This window comes from Capricornis sumatraensis, chromosome 1 (genome assembly GCF_032405125.1).
Source record: "Capricornis sumatraensis isolate serow.1 chromosome 1, serow.2, whole genome shotgun sequence".
NCBI lineage: Eukaryota > Metazoa > Chordata > Mammalia > Artiodactyla > Bovidae > Capricornis > Capricornis sumatraensis.
In genome coordinates, this window is record NC_091069.1 from 175934503 (window position 1) to 175952594 (window position 18092).

General features: G+C 40.8%; 1 protein-coding gene across 1 annotated transcript in view; it reads right to left on the reverse strand.

Moving 5' to 3' along the window:
* The window catches only part of SLC12A8 (solute carrier family 12 member 8), a 149343-nt gene that overhangs the window by 4102 nt on the left and 127149 nt on the right, over positions 1-18092 (reverse strand). Inside the window, exons 14-15 of the mRNA XM_068968511.1 lie at positions 9344-9441; positions 8517-8634 (exon numbers count right to left, since the gene is read on the reverse strand). Of these exons, the coding sequence (XP_068824612.1) occupies positions 8517-8634; positions 9344-9441 (216 nt within the window). The remainder of the gene's footprint in view (positions 1-8516; positions 8635-9343; positions 9442-18092) is intronic.

An 18092-nucleotide genomic window follows, 5' to 3' on the forward strand; every position in this document is an offset into this window, starting at 1 on the left:
AGCACATCTTTTTCACCCATAAGACTCACAGTACAACAGTCACAGCATCTGACCCTTAGGAAGTTTCCTACAGGTGCTGCTGCTGCTGCTGCTAAGTCACTTCAGTTGTGTCTGACTCTGTGCGACCCCACAGATGGCCTCCTACCAAGCTCCACTGTCCCTGGGATTCTCCAGGCAAGAACACTGGAGTGGGTTGCCATTTCCTTCTTCAATGCATAAAAGTGAAAAGTGAAAGTGAAGTCACTCATTCATGTCCAACTCTTAGCGACCTCATGGACTGCAGCCTACCAGGCTCCTCCAACCATGGAATTTTCCAGGCATGCTAAGTGACTCAAATAGCTCCACATGTAGAAATGTTAGAGCTCAGGTTTGAGATGAGATTGTTGTTGATACTGACCAAATATCCTGCCATTAGATACAGTTTAGAATAGGGTTTATCAAATTTTTTTTAAGTTTTTTTTAATCCATTTCTCCTTTTGTGTGATCACACAAAATGAATTATATACAACTTTAGGAAATCGAATGAAATGTAATTTTATAAAACACTTTTCCAAATTACACATTTACACATATTCACTCCACCAGATATATTATTCAGCTATAAAAAAGAACAAAATAATGCCATTTGCAGCAACATGGATAGACCTAGAGAGTGTCCTACTCAATGAAGTAAGTCAGACAGAGAAGGAAAAATATCATATGACATCCCTTAAGTGTGGACTCTAAAAAGAAATTATACAAACGAACTTACTTACAAAACAGAAACAGACTCACTGACTTCGAGAATGAGCTTATGGTTGCCGGTGGGAAGGATGGGAGGAGGGATAGTTTGAGAGTCTGGGATGGGCACGTACATACTACTATATTTAAAACAGACACCCAACAAGGACCTACTGTATAGCATAGGGAACTCCGTTCTGCAGCAGCCTGGAAAGGAGGGGTTTTGTTGGGGGGGTGGATACATGTATATATTTGGCTGAGTGCCTCCACTGTTCACCTGAAACTATCACAACATTGTTTGTTAAATGGCTATACCCCAATACAAAACAAAAAGTTTTTTTAAAAAAAGGAGTCTTAGGCAAAGCTTATAAATGCTAAAAAAATGTGCCTATAACAGTAAAATGAAAATATTACATGAGTAAATGAGATAAATGACAGAGGATGGGATGGTTGGATGGCATCACTGACTCAATGGACATGAGTTTGGGTAAACTCTGGGAGTTGGTGATGGACAGGGAGACCTGGCATGCTGTGGTCCACTGGGTTGCAAAGAGTCGAACACGACTGAGCGACTGAACTGAAATGAGATAACGTAAAATTCTTAGCACAATAACTGGTAGTACATATTTTTAAAATCTCACAAAATGAATTATATATAACTTTAGGAAACCAAATGAAATATAATTTTATAAAATGCTTTTCCAAATTACACATATTCACTCCACCAGATATATATATATATGGTTGAAAATTTATTAGATCATGTTCAATATATGATCAGGAAGTAAGCATTATTTTAAGGTTATGTTAGAGTCTCGGCTAACATCAACAATATGCAGCTGATAAGACATATTTATTGAATCTCGTTTAGGGTTGTTATGGTTAGAGGGAGGACAAGTTTTAAATTTGTATTAATAATCTGCAATTGCAGAGAGAAAGTCCCTAATATATTTTCACATTGTCAGAAGGAAGAAAATAAACATTATATTAATTGGTCTTACTTATTTATGACCATTTTAATTCTAAATTATCTACATTTTAGATGTAGATTTGCCTGAAATTTGATTTCATACTTTCCTGTTAACAAATTTCTGCAAAATATTTAAATTTCTTGGATTTAACTAACTTCTAAGAAATCCAGGAGCAATCACTGATGTAATCACGATGTTAATTAAAATATATCTATCCATTAAATTGGGCTTCCTGACTGGCACTAGTGGTAAAGAACCCGCCTGCCACTGCAGGAGATTTAAGGGGCCACGGTTCAATCCCTGAGTTAGGAAGACCCCCCTGGAGAAGGAAATGTCAACCCACTCCAGTATTCTTGCCTGGAGGATCCCATGGACAGGGAAGCCTGGTGCACTACAGTCCATGGGGTCACAAACAACTGGACATGACTGAAGCAACTTAGCATGCAACGCATGCATCTGTTAAATCAGCTGATACAAGGACACTTAGCATGACTTTTTCTAAAACATTATTTTTAATGTATACATGATTCAAGTGTTTGAAGTGCATTTCTTTCAAAAGTATATGTCAAACTACCCTAATTTGAAAGAATTTCTTTTTCAGTTGGCCTGGATTGTTACAGTCCATCCGATTTAGTTAGGACTTAAAACTACATTATTTATTTTAAAAATTGAGACACTAGAATCTTGATGAAAAGGTCTCTAGAATGTATCTTCCAAACAGGTTTACTATTGAGGAATAAATAACACACAATAAACAAAGTATTGAGAATATTTTCTTCCTTTCTTTATTCTTCTGGCTCTGGCACTTGGGGGTCTTGACTCCTAGAAAGAACAAACAACTCCCCAATGAGCACACTTTTGATATATGGTGGTGGTTTAGTTGCTAAGTCATATCTGACTCTTGCAACTCCAGGGACTGTACCCCGCCCAGCCTCCTCTGTCCATGCGATTTCCCAGGCAAGAGAACTAGAGTGGGTTGCCATTTCCTTCTCCAGGGGATCTTCCCCACCCAGGGATTGAACCTACATCTCCTGCCTTGGCAGGAGGTTTCTTTACCACTGAGCCACCATTACTTTGCCAACAAAGGTCCGTCTAGTCAAGGCTATGGTTTTTCCAGTGGTCATGTATGGATGTGAGAGTTGGTCTGTGAAGAAAGCTGAGCACCAAAGAATTGATGCTTTTGAACTGTGGTGTTGGAGAAGACTCTTGAGAGTCCCTTGGACTGCAAGGAGATCCAACCAGTCCATCCTAAAGGAGATCAGTCCTGGGTGTTCATTGGAAGGACTGATATTGAAGCTGAAACTCCAATAGTTTGGCCACCTGATTTGAAGAGCTGACTCATTTGAAGACCCTGATGCCGGGAAAGATTGAGGGCAGGAGGAGAAGGGGACGACAGAGGATGAGATGGTTGGATGGCATTACTGACTCAATGGATGTGAGTTTGGGTGGACTCCGGGAGTTGGTGATGGACAGGGAGGTCTGGTGTGCTGTAGTCCATGGGGTCACAAAGAGTTGGACATGACTGACTGAACTGAACTGAACTGAGCCACCAGGGAAGCCCCACCTTTGATACCCAAACCAATTAATCCAAAACCCATGCTCCCAACCACTTCTTTTATCAAGCTCTTATACATCAAGCCAATATCCCCCTGCCTTAACTTGCCCCAGGGCCAAATACTAGACAACTGGAGATGACCCCTACAGCCCAGAGCCCCTGCAATTATTCAAACTATCCAATCCTAAACTTACTCAACTATGTACCTGCCTTGCCCATTCTTTCCAGCTAAAACTCCCCTAGGAGCACACTTCTGATATCTGGTGGTCATAAGGGGCCATGCTCTCCCCTTGACCTCTTTTGCCTCATGACCAACTCTGGTCCTCCCCCTGTGGCCCTACATGGCCCTTCTGTTCCTAGGGGTCTGCGAGTATAAACTTGTTTCCTCATTTCTGTGTCTGTGTCTTATCCTACCTGATTAAAACAAGTCCCAGGTACATTTTTAGAACAAACTATGTGTGTTTAAGAATAAGATTGATTCTTTGCAACCAGAGATGGAGAAGCTCTATACAGTCAGCAAAAACATGACCAGGAACTGACTGTGGCTGAGATATGAACTCCTTATTGCAAAATTCAGACTTAAATTGAAGGAAGTATGGAAAACCACTAGGCCATTCAGGTATGACCTAAATAAAATCTCTTACGATTCTACTGTGGAAGTGACAAATAGATTCAGGGGATTAGATCTGATAGAAAGGGTGCCTGAAAAACTATGGATGGAAGTGCATAACACTGTGCAGGAGACAGTGACCAAAACCATCCCCAAGGAAAGGAAATCCAAAAAGGCAAAATGGCTGTCTGAGAAGGCCTTACAAATATCCGAGAAAAGAAGAGAGGCAAAAGGCAAAGGAGGAAAGGAAAGATATACCCGTCTGAACGCAGAGCTCTAAAGAATATCAAGGAGAGATAAAAAAGCCTTCCTAAGTGAACAATGCAAAGAAACAGAGGAAAACAATAGAACGGAAAGACTAGAGATCTCTTCAAGAAAGTTAGAGATACCAAGGGAACATTTCATGAAAAGATGGGCTCGATAAGGAACAGAAACAGTATGGACCTAACAGAGGTAAAAGATAATAAGAAGCAGTGATAAGAATACATAGAAGAACTACACAAAAAAAGGTCTTACTGACCCAGATAACCATGATAGTGTGATCACTCACCTAGAGCCAGACATCTTGGAGTGTGAAGTCAAGTAGGCCTCAGGAAGCACTACGAACAAAGCTAATGGAGGTGATATAACTCCAGCTGAGCTATTTCAAATCCTAAAAGATGATGCTGTTAAAGTATTGCACTTAATATGCCAGCAAATTTGGAAAACTCAGCAGTGGCCATAGGACTGGAAAAGATTAGTTTTCATTCCAGTCCCAAAGAAGGGCAACACTAAAGAATGTTCAAACTACCACACAATTGTACTCCTTTTACATGCTAGTAAGATTATGCTCAAAGCCCTTCAAGCTAGGCTTCAAAAGTACACAAGCCAAGAACTTTCATGTGTACAAGCTGGATTTAGAAAAGGCAGAGGAACCAGAGATCAAATTGCCAACATCCGTTGGATCATAGAAAAAGCAAGAGAATTCCAGAAAAATATCTACTTCTGCTTCATTGACTACACTAAAGCCTTTGATTGTGTGGATCACAGCAAACTGTGGAAAATTCTGAAAGAGATGGGAATACAGACCACCTTATCTGCCTCCTGAGAAACCTGAATGCAGGTCAAGAAGCAACAGTTAGAACCCCGCATGGAACAACGGACTGGTTCAAAACTGAAAAAGGAGTACGTCAACGCTGTATAATGTCACCTTGCTTATTTAACTTATGATGCAGAGTACATCATGCAAAATGCCAGGCTGGATAAAGCACAAGCTGGAATCAAGATTGCCAGGAGAAACATCAATAAACTCAGATATGTAGATGATACCACCCTAATAGCAGAAAGCCAAGAGGAGCTAAAGAGCCTCTTGATGAAGGTGGAAAAGAGTGAAAAAGTGAGAGTGGAAAAGTTGGCTTAAAACTCAACATTCAAACAACAAAGATCATGGCATCTGGTCCCATCACTTCATGGCAAACAGATGGGGAAACAATGGAAACAGTGACAGACTTTATTTTCTTGGGCTCCAAAATCACTATGGAGTGACTGCAGCCATGAAATTAAAAGATGCTTGCTCCTTGGAAGAAGAGCTATGACAAACCTAGACAGTGTATTAAAAAGCAGAGACATTATTCTGTCGACAAAGGTCCATATGGTCAAAACTATGGTTTTTCCAGTAGTCATGTACAGATGTGAGAGCCAGACAGTAAGTGCCTAAGAATTGATGCCTTAGAACTGTGGTGCTGGAGAAGACTCTTGAGACTCCCTTGGACAGCAAGGAGATCAAATTAGTCAATTGGACTGTGAAGAAGGCTGAGTGCCAAAGAATTGATGCTTTTGAACTGTGGTGCTGGAGAAGACTCTTGAGAGTCCCTTGGACAGCAAGGAGATCAAATCAGTCAATCCTAAAGGAAATCAACCCTGAATATTCATTGGAAGGATTGATACTGAAACAGAAGCTCCAACACTTTGGCCACCTAAGGCAAAGAGCTGACTCACTGGAAAAGACTCTGATGCTGGGAAAGACTGAAGGCAGGAGGATAAGGGGACAAAAGAGGATGAGATGGTTGGATGGCATCACCAACTCAGTGGACATGAGTTTGTGCGAACTTCAGGAAATAATGAAGGACAGGGAAGCCAGGCGTGCTGTCGTCGATGGGAACGCAGAGTCGGACACAACTGAGCGACTGAACAGCAACAATATGCATTTATAGTGCACCATTTGGTGTTAATACATGTATATATTGTGAAATCACCACTAAAAGCAGGATCCTGAACATATCTATCACCTCCAAGTCCCCTCAAGCCACTTCATAAGACCTCCCTCCCACATATCCACACCTCTACCCCATCCAAAGGCAACCTCTGATGATGCTGTCATTATAGATTAGTTTGCATTTTTTAAAAATTATTCTTAAGTGGGAAACAGTGGTTACTGATTTGAGACATTTTTCTTTTCTAATATAAGCATTTGATGTAGTAAACTTCCCTCTAAGCACTGAATTAGCTGCAGCCCACAATTTTGATGTTATCTTTTCATTTTCATTCAGTTAAAAATACTTTAAAAATTTACTTACTTCTTCTTTGAACCATGAGTTAATTAGTTTCTTTAGTATATTTAGTGCTCTTTAGTATTCTTAGTCATTTAGTGTTATTCAGTGTTCTTTAGTTTCTAAATATCTGGGGATTTTCCAGACGTCTTTCTGGTATTTATTTCTAATTCACTTCCTCTTTGTTCTTGAATTGACTTAAAAACCTTTAAATTTACTGAGACTTTAAAAAATGTCCTAAAATACAGTTTATTCTGGTAAATGTTTCATTCTTTTCACCTGATGTTCTGCTGTTGTTATATAGAGTATTCTACACTATCAATTTGGCCACATTTGTTGATAATGTTAGTCAAGTCTTCTAAAGCCCTACTGTTTTTTTCTACTTGTTTTATCAATTATTGAGATAGAGGTGTTGAAATCTGAATATAAGTGAGAACTTTTCTACTTATCATTGCAGATCTATCAGGATTTGTTTCCTGTATTTCAAAGCTCTGCTTTTAGGTGCATCAATAATAAGATTTATTATGTCCTCTTGGTTTATTATGTCCTCTTGGTTAATTTTCCCTTTGTCCTTATGAAATGACCCTCTTTATCCCTGGTAATATTCTTTTCTCTGAAATCTACTTTGTCTTATATTAATATAGTCACTCCAGCTTTGTCTGATTTATCACGATATAGCTTGTCCCATTCTTTTACTTGTAACTTATTTGTTTCTGTACGTTGAAAGTAGGTTTTTTGTAGACAGCAACAACTGGATCGTGCTTTTTATTCAATCTGATAATCTCAATTCAAACTGAGAACTGACAAATTCAATCTGACAATGGTTTAGACCATTTAATCGGGAGTGTTTAGACCATTTAAAATTAGTGTGGCTATTGATATGGCTGCTGCTGCTGCTGCTAAGTCGCTTCAGTCGTGTCCGACCCTGTGCGACCCCATAGATGGCAGCCCACCAGGCTCTGCTGTCCCTGGGATTCTCCAGGCAAGAATGCTGGAGTGGGTTGCCATTTCGTTCTCCAGTGCATGAAAGTGAAAAGGGAAAGTGAAGTCGCTCAGTCGTGTCCGACTCTTCGCAACCCCATGGACTGCAGCCTACCAGGCTCCTCCGTCCATGGGATTTTCCAGGCAAGAGTACTCGATATGGCTAGGTTTATATAGACCACCTTGCTATTTGGTTTTGGTCTATTATCTTTATCTCTTCTTTCTGATTTGAGTGTTTTAAATTCAATTTTATCTTCTTTATTGGCTGACTAGCTGTAACTCTTTGTCGTGTTATAGGCATAACTCATTTCATTGCACTACATTTTACTGTGCTGCTGAGTCCTGCCTCTTCTGCATGTTGAAGGTTTGTGGCAACCATGCATCGAGCAAGTCCACCAGGGCCATTTCCCCCACAGCACTGGCTCACTTTCTGAGTCACATTATGGGAATTGTTATAATATTTCAAACCTTTTCACTATGATTAATATTATATTTCTTACGGTGATTTGTGATCAGTGATCTTTGATGTTACTACTATGACTTGAAGGCTTAGACGATGGTTAGCATTTTTTAGCAAGAAAGTATTTTAATATTAAGATATGTACAATGCTTTTTAGACATAATGCTATTATACACCTAACAGACTGCTGTATAGTATAAATATGACTTTTATATGCACTAGGGAACAAAAAAAAGTGTGTGACTTGCATTATTGTGATATTCATTTTAGTGCAGTGATCTAGAAGTGAACTCACAATATTGTCAAGGTATATTTGTCTTTAGTAGTTGCTTAGCATTTATAATACTCCTTTTTAACTTACCACAGTCTATCTTTAAGTGATATTTTAGTACTTCACATATAGTACAAGAAACTTTCAATAGTATATTCCTATTTCTTCCCTCCTGGCCCTTAAGCTATTGTTGTCATCCACTTTACTTCTACATGTCTTATAAACCTCACAATTTATTATTACTTTTCATTTGTTATCATTTATGCACATGCCATATTTTTTTCTCCTAGACTGTCAGCTTGAAAGTGGGATTTGTATCTGAGTCAGTGTTGGCATTTAATAGGTGTTCAAAACCTATGCTTTTCGATAAATGCTGAAAGAGAAGAAAGGAGGTGGTGGCAAAATGGCTATATTGCTCACCAAGGTGAAGTCCGGGGCTTGTCCGACCAATGTAGAAATATACAATGGCAGCAACACCTATGTTAACCAGGGTATAGACCCACTGGATAACAAACATGATGAGAAGGGACCCAACAGCCTGTGGAAAGAGAAGGAAGAAGTCAGCTCATGGTTGAAACACACACTAAGCAAGCCACAAGACAAGGGCCTTAAGTGAAGGAATTCCCTGGTGGCCCAGTGGTTAGGACTCCACACTTCTGCTGCAGGGGACCAGGGTTTGCTTCCTGGTCTGGGAACTAAGATCCTGCAAGCCACGTGGTGTGGTCCCCTCAAAAAAACAAACGAAAACCCTTGATAAGACTAGGGCCTTTAGAAACAATGGTCCTCTCATCAACCTCTGAATCCTATAGCAGTTTGAATAATTGAAGTTTACTTGTAGTGCAAAAAAAACCCTCTTTACAGAAGATATTTGAGAAGATGTCCTTATGAAAGTACCTTCTAATCAAAACAATCAATAAATAGATATTCTATTCTAGCTCCTTGTCCTACTCCTCTCTAAGAGAAGCAACTTAAATTATGCTAATAAGGTATACCTGGAAATTCAGTGATCCAGAATTTATCAGAGATGATTATTTAAAAAGTAAACCACTGATTAAAATAAATGGTTCATTAAATGCAATCTTGCCATGTGTAGCCTCATCTAAATTCTAATATAAGAGGGAATTAAAACACATTTCTCCTAATAAAGACTTTCCTCTGTCCTCCCCTCAACCCTCACCCCAAGATCACACATGTATCCACCTGAATTAAGTCTCAAGAACAGTTGAGATCAAAATGAAGTTACTCACCCCCAACAGGGAGACCCAGGGATTGCATATGTGAGTGTAGAAAGAAGTTGGTCTCCTCTGGATATCTTGTTCCTGTAGCCTGGACTTTAGGAAGAAATCTGAAAAATAAATGAGTCAAAATCCTCGGTTACTATTTTGTTATCAAACCTTCTAGTGTTTTTATTAGCAAACACCTATGTGCTCCTCTTCTCCAATTTTGTAATTCAGTCTAAAAGACAATGTCCACTCACCTCAACCATTAGCTTCCTTGGCCACACCTGAGGCTTGTCTTTACCAGAAAGTTCACCTCCTAAATCACGATTTCAATAAATCTGCCCTCAGTCCATCACCTCTGTTTTTTTCCTCATTCACTCTGCTGTCTCCCACCCCAACTATTCATAGCCTGCAGGGGGACCTTCAGTCAACTTGCCCTAATATGTTTTTGCTTCCTACCACCTACTTTCTCTTTTCATTACCCTCTCATCTAGCTTAGAGTCCGTGCCCAAGACTGTTAGCAAGCACTCCCTTGGACAGATCATCTACTTCCTCACTTTAGCATCACTCACAAGTCTTATACCTTAAGGTAACTCATTCTCCTACGCTCTGATGCAATAAATTTACAACCTGTCTTCTCAAAAGAGAGCTTTCATATCCTCTCATCAGCAGATCTGCCAACCTGCTTTCATCCGTGCCCTCTCTTCTGCCTTTCCATTGAGGAAGCAGATGGGCCTCCTACCTAAGGCCCATCCCTATATTTGTGCCCTGTTCATCTCACCTTTGCATCATCAAGTTTTCCATCCTCTACCAAATCATCCCCATCAAATACAGATACACTGTAATTTCTTCCAACTAAAGAAAGTTTCTGGTCACCCCCTAGCTACTGTCCCATTTTTTGGGTCTCCTTTATAGCAAAAGTTCTCAGAAGAATCGCCTATATGGTTTCTACCTCCTATTGTTTCCTCAACCTACTTTTAGGATAGTACACACCACTCAACTAAAACTACTCTTACTCAAGCTGTCAGTGACTTGAACCTTTTCAAATTCAATGGGCAACTCCTCATCTCATTTGACCTTTCTGGTAGCATCTGACCCAAGTGATCACCTTCTCCTGATTGAAATGTATTTGTCTCCTGGTTTCTAAGATGCCTTGGTCCCTTGCTTTTCCTCCTATCTCACTGTCCCCTACTCAGTCTCCTTCACCGGCTCGTCTTTTCCTTCTAACCTCCAAATACTTCATTCAGTCCTCAGCACTCTTCTTTACTGCAGTTAGGTGTGGTCATGTGACTAAGCTCTCACCAACAGAATGTGAACACAAGTGGTGAGTGCCAGTTCTGCATGAAAGCCTTTGAGAGGGTAGGTATACCTCTTCTCTGTGCCTGAAATCTGAATATGGGAACTCAGTCTTGATTTTGTTCATGACAAGGTCCTAGGGGATCAGTTCAGTTCAGTCGCTTAGTCGTGTCCGACTCTTTGCAACACCATGAACTGCAGTACACCAGCCCTCCCTGTCCATCACCAACTCCCAAAGTTCACCCAAACCCATGTCCATTGAGTCGGTGATGCCATCCAACCATCTCATCTTCTGTCATCCCCTTCTCCTCCCGCCCTCAATCTTTCCCAGCATCAGGGTCTTTTCAAATGAGTCAGCTCTTCGCATCAGGTGGCCAAAGTATTGGAGTTTCCACTTCAGCATCAGCCCTTTCAATGAATATTCAGGAATGATTTCCTTTAGGATGGACTGGTTGGATAGTGGAATCATAAAAATGGAAGGAGGCTGGGTCCCTGAATAATGCATGGAGGAGAGCCTCCCACTGATTTGGAACACCCTTCCTGGACTATTAGTGCAACTGAGAAATAAATTTCCATTGTGTTTGAGCCACTAAGTTTTTACTTATTTGTTATAGCAGTTTAACCTCCCTTAATTAATATACCTTCAAGCAGGCTTTAGGTCCTTCTGCTCCTTCTATCCAATCTATTCCTCACAAAGCCAGTGATCTTTAAGGCTGGATCTTATCATATCACACCCCCAGCTAGAACTTTCAGCGACCTTCTGTTGTGGTCACCATGGCATGTGTGACTACACGGGACTGACCTCTGCCTTCCTTACTGTGCTCATCTCCTATCCATCTTCCGTGACCCATTCCTCTCCAGCCACCCCTGGGATTCTGCCGTTCTTGCAATTTGCCAATCCGATTCCCATCTGCACCTTTACACATGCCATTTCCTCTACCTGGAACTCTTCCCTCACATCTCTGCCTGGCTCACTACTTTATATACTTCAGTCTTCCAAAAGAATATCCTCTTCTTAAAAAGATCTTTTCTGACAAACCTATCTGAAACAGAGTCACTATTCCCACCCTAGTTTCTATCCTGTTACCCCACGTTATGATTCATCATATGACTTATCACTTACTGACATCCCAGTATGTGTGTCTGCTTGTTTATTATGTGTCTTTTCTGATAGGAGGCAACTTCAATGACAGCAGAGACCTTCTACATCTATTCAGCATGTTCTCCATCCCTAGTCTAGAACAGTGCTTGGAAAGTAGTAAATATCCCATCAGTTCAATTCATTGCAGTCGCTCAGTCGTGTCCGACTCTTTGCGACCCCATGAATCGCAGCACGCCAGGCCTCCCTGTCCATCACCAACTCCCAGAGTTCACTTAGATTCACGTCCATGGAGTCAGTGATGCCATCCAGCCATCTCATCCTCTGTCGTCCCCTTCTCCTCCTGCACCCAATCCCTCCCAGCATCAAAGTCTTTTCCAATGAGTCAACTCTTTGCATGAGGTGGCCAAAGTACTAGAGTTTCAGCTTTAGCATCATTCCTTCCAAAGAAATCCCAGGGCTGATCTCCCTCAGAATGGACTGGTTGGATCTCCTTGCAGTCCAAGGGACTCTCAAGAGTCTTCTCCAACACCACAGTTCAGAAGCATCAATTCTTTGGCGCTCAGCCTTCTTCACAGTCCAACTCTCACATCCATACATGACCACTGGAAAAACCATAGCCTTGACTAGATGGACCTTTGTTGGCAAAGTAATATCTCTGCTTTTGAATATGCTATCTAGGTTGGTCATAACTTTCCTTCCAAGGAGTAAGCGCCTTTTAATTTCATGGCTGCAGTCACCATTTGCAGTGATTTTGGAGCCCCAAAAAATAAAGTCGGACACTGTTTCCACTGTTTCCCCTGTTTCCCCATCTATTTCCCATGAAGTGATGGGACCAGATGCCATGATCTTCATTTTCTGAATGTTGAGCTTTAAGCCAACTTTTTCACTCTCCTCTTTCACTTTCATCAAGAGGCTTTTTAGCTCCTCTTCACTTTCTGCCATAAGGGTGGTGTCATCTGCATATCTGAGGTGATTGATATTTCTCCCGGCAATCTTGATTCCAGCTTGTGCTTCTTCCAGCCCAGCGTTTCTCATGATGTACTCTGCATATAAGTTAAATAAGCAGGGAGACAATATACAGCCTTGACGTACTCCTTTTCCTCTTTGGAACCAGTCTGTTGTTCCATGTCCAGTTCTAACTGTTGCTTCCTGACCTGTATACAGATTTCTCAAGAGGCAGGTCACATGAGGGTAAATGAATGACAAACCACCCCAGGCCCCAGAGAAGTCTGCATCCTCTCAACATGTCAGCCTTTATCATATACTTCCAACCCATTCTACTTATTTTTCACACCTCCCTATCTTGAAGGCAAAGATTGTCTTTTGTAGCTCTAAATGTCAAATCTAGGCATAGCAGGTGCTCAACAAATGTCTCCTTTTTAATTGCGGATTAAAAGAAACTCTTCCAGAAGACCTAGATAGACATTTATCCAAAGAAGACATACAGATGGCCAAGAAGCACATGAAAAAATGCTCATCATCACTAATTATTAGGGAAATAGAAATCAAAACAACAATGATGTATCACCTCATATGAGACAATGGCCATCATTAAAAAGTCTACAAATAACAAATGCTGGAGAGGGTGTAGAGAAAAGGAAACCCTCCTACACTGTTCTGGGAATGTAAATTGGTGCAGTCACAATGGAGAAAGGTGTGGAGGTTCCTTAAGAATCTAAAAATAGAGCTGCATATGATCCAGCAATCCCACTCCTGGGCATGTATCCAGACAAAACTATAATTTGAAAAGATACGTGCACTCCAATGTTCATCGCAGCACTATGTACAATAGCCAGGACATGGGAACAACCTAAATGCCCACTGACAGATGAATGGATAAAGAATATGTGGTACATATATACAGTGGAATACTACTCAGCCATTAAAAAAGAATGAAATAATGCCATTTGCAGCAACATGTATGGACCTAGCGATTATCACACTAAGTGAAGTAAGTCAGACAGAGAAAGACAAGTGCAAGTACCAAACGATGTCACGTATGTGCGGACTCTAAATGCGGCACAGATGAACTTCACACGCATGCACCCGTGGCGGATTCATGCTGATGTGTGGCAAAACCAGTACAACACTGTAAAGTAATTAGCCTCCAATGAAAATAAACAAGTTTAAATTAAAACAGAAATAGACTCCCAGACATGGTTGCCAAGGAGGAGGTGATAAGGATGGACTGATAGTTTGGGATTAGCAGATACAAACTGTTACATATAGAATGGATAAACAACAAGGTCCTATTGTCTAGCACAGGGACTGTAATATCCTGGGATAAACCATAATGGAAAAGAATATGAAAAAGAAGATATATATATATATATATATATATGTATAAGTGAATCACTTTGCTATACAGAAGTTAATACAACATTATAAATCAACTACAATAAAATAAATTTTGGAAAACTCTGCCAATGTTTATCACTGATTTGAATTGATGGTTCTATTAATTTTTTTTTGAAAGACAAAGCACTGTTAAGATTGTCTTCGATTACATTGTATACTTTCAACATGCCCAAGGCATGATTCATTTTCTCAACCACAAGCTTAGTGAAATATAGTTGTTCCATTGGTTATTAAGAAGAAACCTAGATTTTTGCCTAACTGAAACAAAATGTTTGCCAAGTAAGTGTTAAACTTACTTTTTCACACTTGATCTTACACCAACTCAATTACACTGTACCCAAGGGAGCTATGAGTGTATGTGTGTGTTTTCTTGAGGAACTTCAGGGACAGTGATAGGAAGAGGTGTGTCTTCTACGCAAGCACAGTGCAGTTTTACACATCAGCAACGTAAGGGAGAATTCAGTCAAGGATGCTCAATGACTCTGAATAGGTCTGACAATATAAGCAGACAATTATTAGAATTCTGAACAGCTATGGTTTCAAAACCCTTCCAAAATGAGTGAAGGATTCCCCCAGCCTTCCCTGCTTTTCAAGGATTATGCTGAAAGAAAGAAGTCTTACAGAGTAGTGGCAGAAGGAGACAGTTTTTCAGGTTAGAAATACTAGAATAACAGCTGGGAAGGCAATTTTATCAAGCTTTACCCACAAAACAAACAGGTAAGCACTGTGTGCTTAGTCGCTCAGTCGTGTCCAACTGTTTGCAACCCCACGGACTGTAACCCTCCAGGCTCCTCTGTCCATGGGGATTCTCCAGGCAAGCACACTGGAGTGGGTTGCCATGCCCTCCTCCAGGGGATCTTCCCAACCCAGGGATCGAACCCAGGTCTCCTGCAACTGCAGAGGGATTCTTTGCCACCTGAGCCACCAGGGAAACCCTAGAACACTGGAGTGGGTAGCCGATCCCTTCTCCAGGGAAACTTCCTGATCCAGGAATTGAACCAGGGTCTCCTGAATTGCAGGCAGATTCTTTACCAGCTGAGCTACCAGGGAAGCATGTATTAGGCATGTTAAAAATATGAAATATAATAAACATAATGTATAACATTAAATTGTCTTTTAAAATGTAGCAGTATGTCTAACAAGTTCTGTATTCACAAAACCCATGCAGATATGAAGACTTTAGGCCTGAAGGGGAAAACAATTATGTCGATTTTTTAAACCACAAATTTAAATAATTTTATAGAAATTATTTAAAGTCAATATGAAGCCATCTCTGGAAATACACTCCATATTTCATCAGGATAAATAAACACATAGTTCTAACTAGCAAGTACAAAATAAGAATGGGCACTGATATGGTCCACAAGTGATCATGTTTCAAGCATGTTTCAAGATCATGTGGTATCTTATCATGTTGATTCTGCAATCTTTTAACCACTTATCAAATACTGCACATTTATTTCTAGGTTGTCATCAGCACCAACAATGCAGTTATGAGAATCCTGTATATACTTATGGTTTGCTGTTCAGCTTACGGTTGTTTTCTTGAGATACAATTCCCCCAACTAAGTCAGAGCGATTAGACAGTTTTATATTTCTTGTTACAGCCTAAAAGTTCATTCTCCAGAGAGGATGAACCAGAGGGACTTCCAGCTACTGCAATGTGAAGAGGGCAGAAAATCCTCTCTGTAAGAGATAGGTATACAACTAGATGAAATTATCAGAAACGATCCCTTGGGGCTCTAGAAATTTACCAAATGGAGACAAACTAAGAAGTGTTTCTTTTTCTAAAACTGCTGGAGCTGAGGGTGAGAACAGTGAGAGCTTACAGTCTTCCTCCTGGGCTACTCGTATCCCCACTCCAGTTTTTAGTAGCATGGAGCTTGCCCCTGTGTCTATGTGGCCTAAGAGGCTTCCCCCTCTGCCAGCAGATGTGTGTGTGGGTTGGGAACCACAGTTGAAGCTGACTGATTATCCCAGTCTCTCTCAGGCTGCCCAGATCAGCAGTGTGGGGAGCTACAGTCTTTCTATGGCTCTCTCATTTCTAGAATCTCCCCATTAAATATCTGGCTTGTACACTGCTCACCCTCACTGGTTCCAATTCCTCAGGCTAGCAAAGCTAAAAATTTCCCCATTCCATTTCTACTTGACTCACCACATTAAGCTTATAAAGGCAGAGGCCACAAATTTGCTCCCTCTGGCAACAAAACTACTCCTTTCTGAAGAAATCATGACCCCAAACCTCCTAAGTTTGATGAAAAAAACAAATCAATTGATCCAAAAGGAATGACTCCATTGACCTTGCTTCCAACAGTGCTTACATATAATACCTGATTTCCACTGACCTAAATAGTTTTTATTGAAATTTTTGATAGCTTAATAGATATGTAGTGATATCTTAATGGTGGTTTAAATTGGATTCACTTAACCCAGGTTCGATCCCCAGATTGGGAAGATTCCCTGGAGAAAGGAATGGCTACCCACTCCAGTATTCTTGCCTGAAAAGTCCCATGGACAGAGAAGCCTGGCAGGCTACAGTCCTTAGGGTTGCAAAGAGTTGAACACAACTGAGCAACTAACATTTTCAGTACCACGGCCTAGTTCATAATAGACACTGACCCAAGCAGCATATACATACTATCCCAAAGAGAGGCAATGCCAAAGCATGCTCAAACCACTGCACAATTGCACTCATCTCACACGCTAGTGAAGTAATGCTCAAAATTCTCCAAGCCAGGCTTCAGCAATACGTGAACTGTGAACTTCCTGATATTCAAACTGGTTTTAGAAAAGGCAGAGGAACCAGAGATCAAATGGCCAACATCTGCTGGATCATGGAAAAGCAAGAGAGTTCCAGAAAAACATCTATTTCTGCTTTATTGACTATGCCAAAGCCTTTGACTGTGTGGATCACAATAAACTGTGGAAAATTCTGAAAGAGATGGGAATACCAGACCACCTGACCGGCCTCTTGAAAACCTGTATGCAGGTCAGGAAGCAACAGTTAGAACTGGACATGGAACAACAAACTGGTTCCAAATAGGAAAAGGAGTACTTCAAGGCTGTACATTGTCACCATGCTTATTTAACTTATATGCAGAGTACATCATGAGAAACACTGGGCTGGAAGAAGCACAAGCTGGAATCAAGATTGCTGGAGAAATATCAATCACCTCAGATATGCACATGATTCCACCCTTATGGCAGAAAGTGAAGAGGAACTAAAAAGCCTCTTGATGAACGTGAAAGAGGAGAGTGAAAAAGTTGGCTTAAAGCTCAACATTCAGAAAATGAAGATCATGGCATCTGGTCCCATCACTTCATGGGAAATAGATGGGGAAACAGTGGAATCAGTGTCAGACTTTATTTTTCTGGGCTCCAAAATCACTGCAGGTGGTGACTGCAGCCATGAAATTAAAAGACGCTTACTCCTTGGAAGGAAAGTTATGACCAACCTAGATAGCATATTCAAAAGCAGAGACATTACTTTGTCAACAAAGGTCCATCTAGTCAAGGCTATGGTTTTTCCAGTAGTCATGTATGGATGTGAGAATTGGACTGTGAAGAAAGTTGAGCACCGAAGAATTGATGCTTTTGAACTGTGGTGTTGGAGAAGACTCTTGAGAGTCCCTTGGACTGCAAGGAGATCCAACCAACCTATTCTAAAAGAGATCAGTCCTGGGTGTTCTTTGGAAGGAATGATGCTAAAGCTGAAACTCCAGTGTTTTGGCCACCTCATGTAAAGAGTTGACTCATTGGAAAAGATTCTGATGCCGAGAGGGATTGGGAGCAGGAGGAAAAGGGGACGACCGAGGATGAGATGGCTGGATGGCATCACTGACTCAATGGACGTGAGTTTGAGTGAACTCCGGGAGTTGGTAACGGACAGGGAGGCCTGGCATGCTGCAGTTCATGGGGTCACAAAGACTCGGACACGACTGAGTAACTGAACTGAACTGATAGTGGTTTAGAACACAGATTCTACAATGAGATAGAACTGGGTTCAAATTCTAGCTGCCG